This window comes from Dysidea avara, chromosome 1 (assembly GCF_963678975.1).
Source record: "Dysidea avara chromosome 1, odDysAvar1.4, whole genome shotgun sequence".
Taxonomy (NCBI): domain Eukaryota; kingdom Metazoa; phylum Porifera; class Demospongiae; order Dictyoceratida; family Dysideidae; genus Dysidea; species Dysidea avara.
The window spans coordinates 49,265,557-49,276,717 of NC_089272.1; the positions used below are offsets into that span (position 1 = coordinate 49,265,557).

At 37.2% G+C, this 11,161-nt stretch overlaps 1 protein-coding gene and 1 long non-coding RNA gene across 3 annotated transcripts in view; one reads left to right on the plus strand and one right to left on the minus strand.

The window, feature by feature from the left end:
• Positions 1-11,161, plus strand: part of LOC136267200 (uncharacterized) — a 95,330-nt gene that overhangs the window by 57,867 nt on the left and 26,302 nt on the right. The window lies entirely within an intron of this gene.
• On the minus strand, positions 4,312-8,322 carry LOC136242038 (E3 ubiquitin-protein ligase TRIM71-like). The gene is made up of 3 exons (XM_066033360.1): positions 8,128-8,322; positions 5,586-6,127; positions 4,312-5,257 (listed from the first exon to the last, which is right to left on the minus strand). Exons 1-3 carry the CDS (start codon positions 8,320-8,322, stop codon positions 4,402-4,404), a joined length of 1,593 nt encoding a protein of 530 aa, XP_065889432.1. The 3' UTR covers positions 4,312-4,401.

Genomic DNA, 11,161 nt, shown 5'->3' on the forward strand with positions numbered 1-11,161 from the left:
CAGAAGATGAGCCCTACACAGCTACGTGGGCTTCTTTTTACAAAGCATACACTCACCTTATTTGCACATAGCCCAATCATCATCATGGACGCTTCCACCTCCCACCGTGCACTAAAGTAATAGAAACAAACATCATTAAATAATATAAGCATTAATAGTATTATAGCATAACACAGCAGCACAATATTACAGCATGATAAACAAACCAAAGTATTTATACAGAAAACTATGTCATAGACATTTAATCGTCTTTGAGCAAGGCCATTTTAACGAAGGCGCAAATTGGGCGTGGGTGGGCAATTCATTACATTCTTTTCGCCGTTTATAACTATCACTGGCAAACTAATGCATATACAATATCAAAGAACGTATATATTTAAACAGTTGTATGATACTTATAGACTGTTTTTTCACTGTCAACCACTTCAGTTGTATGATACTTATAGACTGTTTTTTCACTGTCAACCACTTCTTGCGCGTGGGAGGCCCACCACCCCTCCCCTCCGCACCCTCCTACCCCCTATATGATATCCCACCCCCTATATGATATACGTGCTATACAGGTGAGCATATAAAAGATGCTAAAATTAACAGGTTTTTGTAGAATCAGTTTTATTTTTAAAATTCTAATTGAACAAACAGTACATTTTCATACTGTAGCTGAATGACATTAAAATACATTGAATTGTCTGATATGTTAACACATGCATAGTAACCTTACCCCTACCAACCTGAATTTTGTAGGTGTGAATAAGTTGCTCTTCCCAGTTATAATATACTCACATACACTAGGTGATGTACATGCTCATGGTATGCCTCATGTGTATAATGTAGATTACATGTACTTATTTCTACAGGTGAAATGACTGGGGATTTGTTTATATGGTCATGGGAAATTATAAAATTATCAGTGAGAAGTTTGATGAATCGACCCATGCATGATACTATCCAGTGCTTTGGATGCTGAGTACCTTTAATTCAACAATGTCATAATCTATGTATGCTGGCTATCCTTTTGAACCTTGGAGAGGTTACTTCTGATATTTACACCTATATACAAACAATACAAAACTCAGATACACATTTCCCCAATAATATGTAAACAAGGGGGTTCACCACAATGATCTTCAAAACGTCTCTGCTGAGTGGCTATCCAAGGTGTGTAATGATGTGGCAACACGAATTAGCAGGAATATGGAGACCACATTATTAGGTAGGTAGAATAAGCTATTTACCCCCTCCTCCCCATCCTTTACATGAGGACATTAGTTGTCTACACATGTGTCTCACCATGCAAAGTTCCACTGTGAGCTGAATCCTGGTAGAATTACACAATCAACTCATTTGTACTACATGACCCTCCGAAAACATTTTAAAATCTTTTCATTCAAGCGTTTGACACAATATTTATGACCAATCAAAATTACACCTAAGGGCAAAGCCATAAAGTGCACCAAATTGCACATGTATACTCTCAATTGACACCTTTATACTGTCACCATTAATCATCCATCACTTGTACATTTCTAAAACTGCTCAGTATTGATTAATGAGTGGTTTTTATAAGTTTCGCTCTACCGGAATTGCAACTTACAAAAAGCAAGTGAGCATGTCCAACATATACATCACTTAATGGATGGTTCAGGTATATGTATTAAGTTATGGTATCTGAAGTTCATGGAATTGGGTGTGTGTGAAAGATCTCCTTTTTGCAAATCCAGTTGTGTGACCATAATTTGGTAGACATTAGAGGTGTTTGCAATTCCATGAACAAAGTTAAATACTACTTCTTTATGTACATTCTGTTATATTTCACTAACAGAAACACTACAAGGACAACTATGTGGAGTTGGAAGGTTTTGATGACAAGACACTTACAGTCATGTCAGTACCAGTACCAGAAGTGACTTATTCAGATGTGAAGGTTGACTTGAGGTAAGTACAGTAGTACAGTGTATACTGTAGACTTCAAGTGGGAAAATGATTGGCCTTTTTTTAATTTTTGGCAAGTTTCAGTAATTTTTTTTGTATGCCGGCCTAGCTACGTAAATAAATTATTCAGTTTTGTGTGGTCTACAGATTAAATGGTCACAGCTGTATGATTATAACAATTAAGAGAAGATAAAACTTTGTTGATGGCTTACTTCTTTGAGTAAGTTTGGAATGCAGCCGGGCTTAGTAGGAAATTCCACTGTCCCATTTTGAGGAGTGACCATGAAGCTACTAATGCAAGACAAATTATGTTTTTGTCACTGAATACACAAACAACAACAAGACACATAGTGGAGTGGACTACTTCAAAGAAAGCTGGCACACCACATCATTGTTTTTAGCAGGAAAAACACTGTATGGATGTTTGTTTACATATTTAAATGGTTTACAATATAAACAAGAAAACTCCACTTGCTTAGCTATTGTATTGATGTTATGTTGCATTAGAGTAATTTTAAACAACTGTTTAATGTGTTATTATTTTTGTTGCACTTATCCTTGTCTTGTTGTAGCATTAAAATGATGGTGTGCTCTAATTGGATGATTGGATCAGTCACTGAACTGTGTCATTATTAAGATGTGGCAATGTATGGAAAGTTCAATTTCCTTGGAACTGATAATAGATGGAGTATGTCACCAGTCCACATCTACAAGACTACCCACAAGATGATGGTGGTATTATGACCCTGTAACTAATAAACTGTTCAGTTTGTTAGCCCAGCCAATATTAGTAATGCATGCACGTGCCACTAAGTGATGAGTGTGGGCTGGGAGTATTATGATGTCTATGATACTAGTATACAACTAAAATTATAGTTAGTGTTTGTGGCAGTTCAACAATATAATGTGTAGTTATCTAAAAATGGCCATGGTCAGTGTAGACAAACTTGTGGTCACATGTCAACAGGAAGGGTATTTAATGGACCATACTTTGGGAAAGATTGTAATAACAAGTTAGTGTGACTTGACTCTTGGTCCCCATTAGTTCATGGTAGGGTAAACTGTTACAAATCATTTTTGTCTGTGTGACATTAATAATGGCAATGATTGTGTAGCCACCATGCATATTAACAAGTATAATAATGACTAAGTAAATATTGTACATAAATTATACAATTGAAAGGTTTCCACTAGTACTGCAGCTAAGTGACTGTTCTATTAGAGTAGTTGATATTTACCAGACTGCTTAGAGTATGATTTTCAATCGGAATAGTATCAAGAGTTAATAATATTATGTGACTAAATCTGCAAGAACCCCACATGTTAGTGGATTTACAAATTACATTTTTCTTTATCTAAAGGAATGGTCAACTGAAATTTCAGCTTTGGAAGCCAAGAAATTTTGAAGTTAACAGTGCTACAAAGTGGTAACGACGGAAAAATCTATTTTTGTATAGTAAACCTCATTACTACCATATATGGTACAAAATTTTGGTAGGAGACTTAGATAATTTTTTTGTTGTATTATATGCAGCATCAGTAATGTACTATCCCTCAGTTAACTAGTTTATAGACTACTCATAAGTCACAAATCCCATAAAGGCTGTTTCCGTATAGTAATTATGTACATGAAAGAAAATGATTCATTCAATTCTCAAATACACAGAAATACATTTGTCCAATCAGTACAGTAGTGACCACACCCACCTCTACAGGAGAGTAGGATCTGGTGATATTGGCCAGTATTGGACACTGATGTGTTTAATTTAAAATACATTAAGCCAATTAGAATGTCTAAGGATTACATCATCTACTACATGTGGTAATGGAGAACTAATAAATTGACAGATGATCCAAAAAATCCTAACCAATATCACCAGACCCTATACCCTAGTGTGGAGGTGTGGTGTGGGTGTGAGTAGTCCGTTGGTAAATAGGAGAACATGTTGTAACACCTCCTGAATTAAACACATTTAAATTACACATCCAAATAGGGTAGTACACATACCTTATTAAGGTGAACTGTCTGATTTAATCACTTGACAACCACAACAAATCCCTCATGTAGACGTGTGGATCACATGATCAGGACACTGGTGATTTATAAAGTTCACACATTGTCAAGTTACACATTTTGATTACTTTATTCTGTACACACAGTACAATCTGATTGGCTAATAGTCCCCAATGACATCATTTCAGATGATCTTCAATTGTACACATCTACTTTCTCCACCTGTATAGAAAAGACACTTGTATACCAGCTCTTCATCACCAACACTTACTGGTAACTTCCTGGTAACAGTGGTTGTGTGGTTGTCATGGCTACATAGTAACAACACAAAACAACCACACCATCACCCCTCACACACTAATATGTACAGTTACGTAGAATATTATCATATTGTGTAAACAATTAGTAACCATGGTAATAATATATTACATCATACAAACACACAAAATAACAATTTAACTGATAACTTGTAGTCTCTTGTTGGAGTACTCCACAACATAAACACTACCAGTAGAATAGTTTATTGCTATACCATTAATATCCTTAAATTCTCCTTGTTGAGATCCCATCTTTCCAAACTGTTCTATTAACTGATGGGTGGGGCTCCATACTCTAATTTTATTCCTATCACCACTACAACCAGCTATGATGTGACCATCAGGGCTAACAGTAATGGCATATGGTCTATCACATGTTATCCTACTAATAAAACTGCCAGTATGACTGAAGAGACTAATATGATTACCAGAAAGGTCACTAACTAATACTCTATTGTCAGTATCAATTGCTATTCTAACAGGAAACTGAAATTGTCCAGGGTTGGACCCTTTACTGCCAAATGTAAACGCAAATTTATCATCTTGTTGGAATACCTGGACCCTGTGATTCCACCCATCTACAACATACAACATTTTATTACTACTGAAGACTAGTCCCCTAGGATCATTAAACTGACCATTGTTGTTCCCTCTATTGTTACCAATTATTGATAAGAGTTCTCCTCGTAGGGAATACTTCTTCACTTGATTACTACTAAAGTCGCTAACAGCTATGATGTCATCCTTACTGACTGCTACACCATAAGGATCAACCAATCTGTTGTCACCACTTCCTTGTCCAATCACTGCTAATAAGGCAAAGTTACAGTCCAGCACAATTACACACTTGCTAGTATCATCAACAATGATGACTTCATTATTAACTCCTATAGCAACATCAGTGAGTCCACCAAACTTGCTCCCTCCATAATGAGTCATCGCTTGGCAGTGTCCTTCTCTCATCTTGCTGTAGTCTCTCAGTACAGCTGATATCCTACAGTAACATGACGGGATCACATGATCTACTGTACAAATAATACTGGTGACATCACTTCCTGTATGTACAGGAAATGAGATAACATTATAGTGGAAAGTTTGAATGATAATCACTTGTATGTTTTGTATGTATGACACATTGTATGGGAAAATAATACATGTATAGCTATTGTATAGTAGTGTGACTGTATAGACTGACTGTGTAGTAGTGTTAATATGTATAGTCATTGTGTAACATTAGTATACACTAAATGAATAAGTATAATACAATCACACCTCACATGTTATCCACAAAACACTCTAATAGAACACACACTATTCCTTACTTGTGAGGACTGCCTGGGATGTGTTGTCCATCAACTACAATTGATATCATGTGATCCCCAAAAGTTCTGGGAGTGAAGGATGCTGTATAGTTTCCACCACTAACATCCTTGACTGGTCCCACTACTATGGCTTCTCCAGTTTTGGTGGTCATGGACACTTCTACTTCACTACTCTTGTCATCAACAATGTCACCATTGGCATCTCTAAGTGTTACCGTTAGTGACGTCTCTTTGTTCATTACTGTCATTGCTGCAGGGAAGGTCACTTCACACTTGCTGGGGTTTAGCGGAAATCCTCCCAACTTGGTCACCTCCTCACAAAGACGTTCCACTTCTTCATACTCAACTTCTCTTTGTTCCTTCATTACTGGTTCCAGTCTTGATCTCCTCTTCATTATCATCAGGTGATCTTGTTGTCGCTCCAGTATCTTCCTCCTCCTAACCAGTTCAGTGGTAGTCACTTTGTTCTCTCTTGTCTTCTTCAATAGCTCCAGACAATTCTGCAGTTGTGTCCATAGCAACAACAACCTCTCCAGCTGTAGCTAATATTAAAACAAGAACAACAATAACTGGAGACACTACCAATCCTAGGAAGAGCTACTTTGTAGCATAATATTACTGATGTTCGCATTGTTGGTTTAGCTTTGACTATCAATTTCAAGCCAGTTTCAAGCCTTTAAGTCAGTAAAACAGATAATGTGTTTGCTTTTAATTTTCTCTAATAAAGAATGCTAAATGGTAGGTGGGAGGGGCTCATCTATTATTATTATTATTATTATTATTATTAATGCTTTACAATGCAACATACAATTACAATTATACATGTGTAGGTGGGTATAGATGAAGAAAAAGTTGCATTGATGGTCTGCCAGCAACCTGTGCTGGCAGCCGGGAGTTAATTAAACTTATGTAGTAAAGTTAATTGTCAGTCCAGAATCATAGCACTTGCTGCATCTACAGCAGTTATGATAGGTGCAGGGATTGTCAGGAGAGAAATTTGTGGTGAAGTGTTGCCATAAATAGTTCTGAATAGTAGCTTTGATGACTGGTAGGGACTGGTTGATGTCAATGCAAGGTAATTGGTTCCATATCCTGGGAATTCTATTAAAGTAAAAGTTTCTGGCATAGTTACTATTAGTGCGGACATGATTTAGTTTGTTAGTAGACGAAGACCTGGTGTTGGAAGAGCTAAATGATATGTAGTTGTATATGTTAAATTGAGAAGATGGCTGTTGTAAAGCTTTGACAAGGAACATAATATCATAGAGATCGATTACTATCTGTAATAGGATGGATGGCTGTGGTATTCAGGATTAATAGTCCTCGCATTGTAAACAGGAAGGAAATAGTGCTTGGCGGCATTCAGGATTAATAGTGAGAGCATTGTAAACAGGAAGGAGTAAAATAGTGTGAGGCGAAGCCGAGCACTATTTCCTTCCTGTTTACAATGCGAGAACTATTAATCCCGAATACCACAGCCATCCGTCCTATTGTAAATCCATAGCAACTGTTACTAGGCAACAGAAATTCTAAAAATAACCACTGCAAAAAACCAGTCACACTTAGCAACCATTGCTATGGTCTCAAAGTGATGTTTATCCTAACAATGGTTACTTAGCAACCATTGCTAAGCAACCATATTGTTGCTATGCCATCAGGCATCTATCACTATGGTAACGCTAGTTGTCAAGTTGGACATCTACTTCTAATAGAAACACACCACACTATTTTAGCCAATCAAATTAGTATCACAGGTTTTTGTCAAGGGACCTTGACAAACAAGTGTAATACTAATTCTATTGGCTAATCGCTTGACGTATTTCAAAAATAATACATCAAGCTGCCATTGAGAGTATTATACAGTAACACATTCAGTTGTTGGATTAGGTATGTAAACCTGTACAGCGGTTATAATAGATCTTGCATGACAACAACACATGTCATTTGCGGTAATTAATATTATAGTTTAAAATGAATTGATTTGATTGGTTGAAATCTTGCGTAAGTGATTTTGCTGGTATTTGTTGCCACACAATATCTATTAGAACTGCTGTATCATGTTACTGAGACAATAACACTTTTGTGTGGCACATTAAAGAAAATGCCAGTAGTGCTGTTGAAAGCCACAAAGTCCGCCTGAAGTCTCAGGATCATAGCTATCTCTTCACTCCCTATCCTAATGGCTGCTATACAGAAGTTTTCAAGTTACTTGCGAAAAGATAAACACAAACGTGATCACATGCGTACTTCATGTGAGGACTTAAAATGATTTTTGATGAACGTTTGTGTATTTCGCCTATCATTCAAAAATTATCATACAGTACACATCAAATTTTGCTGGTGAACTGAACTAGAATCCTTGCTAGTTCGAGATATTTGAATCACGGGTCACGTGTACGATCACGTTTCTGTTCTACGTTTTCGCAAGCGACTTGAAAACTTCTGTACTCCTCTACACTGCATGTGCTTAATCATACATACGTCTGAGGGTTGACATATCAGATAGACCACTCATGTCCATGTTACAACTACAAAATAATACCTTTAGTGTGTTCTCCCTCTTGTCTGCTCCTTTGGTAATATCTGTTATGACTTTTTCTTGTTCATCAATGACTTTTCTAAGAGCATTAAACACCTCTCTTGTCCTCTCCATGTTGTGCTCCTTTCTGCCCCTAACATGTTGTCTCATTTCCTTCACAGCAGATACTGCTCGTTTCGTCTCTTCCAGTAAACCCATCATGTGATCCACAGCTTCTCCCAGTCTCCTGGTTTCTTCATCAGTCACACTTGTAATGCTAGTACGCTGGTGTGTTGAGTGACCATGAGAGACACAATCTCTACATAACTCAGTTCCACATTGTCTGCAGAACACGTCAAGTTTTCTTCGTGGATGATCAGGACAATATTCAGAAAGGGGAGTGGTGGCGGGATACTTCAACAGAGCGGCGCAGTCTTCGCTACAGTTAATAGCAATGATCTTGAAGTTGGTCCGGATTATCAAAATGTTCCATCAACACTTGACACTTCGACACGGAAGGAAGGAGAGCAGAAGCCATCTTGACCAAACGCACGGCACACCCTTTGAAAAAACAGTTAGGCCACTCCAAGTCATACCTTAGTTTCTGGTCACTCCCAGGCCTACAAATGGATGCGGGCGGGCGGATGATCAGGACTTCAGGACTATAGACTCTACTGTGACAATATACTGTATGGTATTATTATTTGCTCAATTTAGCAAATTCATGTTGATTTTGTTTTTAGTCAAACTTAACCAACAACATAAGTAGTTGTGCTTCGGCAAAAAATGCACTAGGAAAGTTGTTGATGGATCATGGCTAGCTATACACTGATGTATAGCATTTAAGTATATTTATTTATTTATTTATTTAGAATATACTATAGGAAACAGTGGCGGATCCAGGATGGGGCATTTGGGGCAAATGCCCCCCCCCCCCCCCCCCTTCAAGAAATTGCATACAAGATCGAGATACTCTAATAGAGCAGTCAATTACTCTAATAAAGCAGTCACAATGTTCATGAGGCAGTGTAGCTTACCTATGAAGCTATAAATAGGATTTTATTTTACATAACAGACGTGATATAGTTGGTAAGGATAACTAGCTATTATTGTCGTGACCTTTTTTTTTTTTTTTTTTTTTTTTTTTTGGTCTTCAACTGTTTTTCAGAAAGGTGCCCCCCCTCTTTCCAAACTCTGGATCCGCCCCTGGGAAATGTTTTGCTCATGTAGCTACTTATGCTTTCCAAGTGAAATAAATGTCTCATTAGCTATGTCAGGAAAATATTACTATGACTTATATAGCTAAGTTGTTCAAATGATCATGATCCAAAATGAAATTTAACTTCTATTTTCACATCAGAAATTCTTCATTTAGATGTGAAGTCGTAGCCCACTAGCTATGTGTTTCCAGCCTTCTATTCAGTAACCTTGAGAAAAGTAACTGTCAAAGTTTTGAGTCATTGAGTGCTCCAGACTAGTGTTTTTTAGTGATCATCTGGGAATGTTTAAACTATAAGGGTTTCTACTTGCCAATCTAATTTTAGTTATGGAAAAGTTTAAGTTTAAGCTCACCGAATGTTGCCGGCTTTCCATACCCCTGCAGTGTTCAGTGATAAGGAATTTGAAGTTACTAGACTAATCATTAGAGGACTACATTTGAATTATAAAGTTAAAGCTATGGCCCATCTGCATGGGCTAGTAGTTAATGCTACTGAAATTACTTTGGTTACAGAAGCATTAGTAACAGTTATAATCTGAACAGCTATATAATCAAGGACAAAACTATATAACTATAGTTAGAAACATTTTATTAGTGTGGCATATATACCTAATATTAGAGTTAAGAGTAGTGTGACTGCTCTATTGGAATCCCTGACTGCTCTATTAGAGTATCTCGATCTTTTACAGTAAAAAATAAGTGTCTTGCTGGGTCACATGCACTTAAGCACCTGTAATATTAATAATAGTCCTCATAAACTAGGGTTCCAGGTTTACCATGCGGGCGGGTGACCAGAAACTAAGGTTTGACTTGGTGTGGCCTTATTAGGCGCGCTTAAAAAATTTGAAGCTAAAGGAGTCCATACGTCTGCAGGTTATCTTATGGTCGCAGCAGCTGTTACTGGTCACCAGGTTGTGTTTAACTCGGTGTTTAGTGGAGTCCTGATAATGGAATGACAGTTTGTGTATAAGTTTTTAATGTGTATCACAGTGGCGGATCCAGGATGGGGCATTTGGGGCAAATGCCCCCCCCCCCCCCTCCCCCCCTTCAAGAAATTGCATACAAGATCGAGATACTCTAATAGAGCAGTCAATTACTCTAATAAAGCAGTCACAATGTTCATGAGGCAGTGTAGCTTACCTATGAAGCTATAAATAGGATTTTATTTTACATAACAGACGTGATATAGTTGGTAAGGATAACTAGCTATTATTGTCGTGACCTTTTTTTTTTTTTTTTTTTTTTTTTTTTGGTCTTCAACTGTTTTTCAGAAAGGTGCCCCCCCTCTTTCCAAACTCTGGATCCGCCCCTGGGAAATGTTTTGCTCATGTAGCTACTTATGCTTTCCAAGTGAAATAAATGTCTCATTAGCTATGTCAGGAAAATATTACTATGACTTATATAGCTAAGTTGTTCAAATGATCATGATCCAAAATGAAATTTAACTTCTATTTTCACATCAGAAATTCTTCATTTAGATGTGAAATCGTAGCCCACTAGCTATGTGTTTCCAGCCTTCTATTCAGTAACCTTGAGAAAAGTAACTGTCAAAGTTTTGAGTCATTGAGTGCTCCAGACTAGTGTTTTTTAGTGATCATCTGGGAATGTTTAAACTATAAGGGTTTCTACTTGCCAATCTAATTTTAGTTATGGAAAAGTTTAAGTTTAAGCTCACCGAATGTTGCCGGCTTTCCATACCCCTGCAGTGTTCAGTGATAAGGAATTTGAAGTTACTAGACTAATCATTAGAGGACTACATTTGAATTATAAAGTTAAAGCTATGGCCCATCTGCATGGGCTAGTAGTTAATGCTACTGAAATTACTTTGGTTACAGAAGC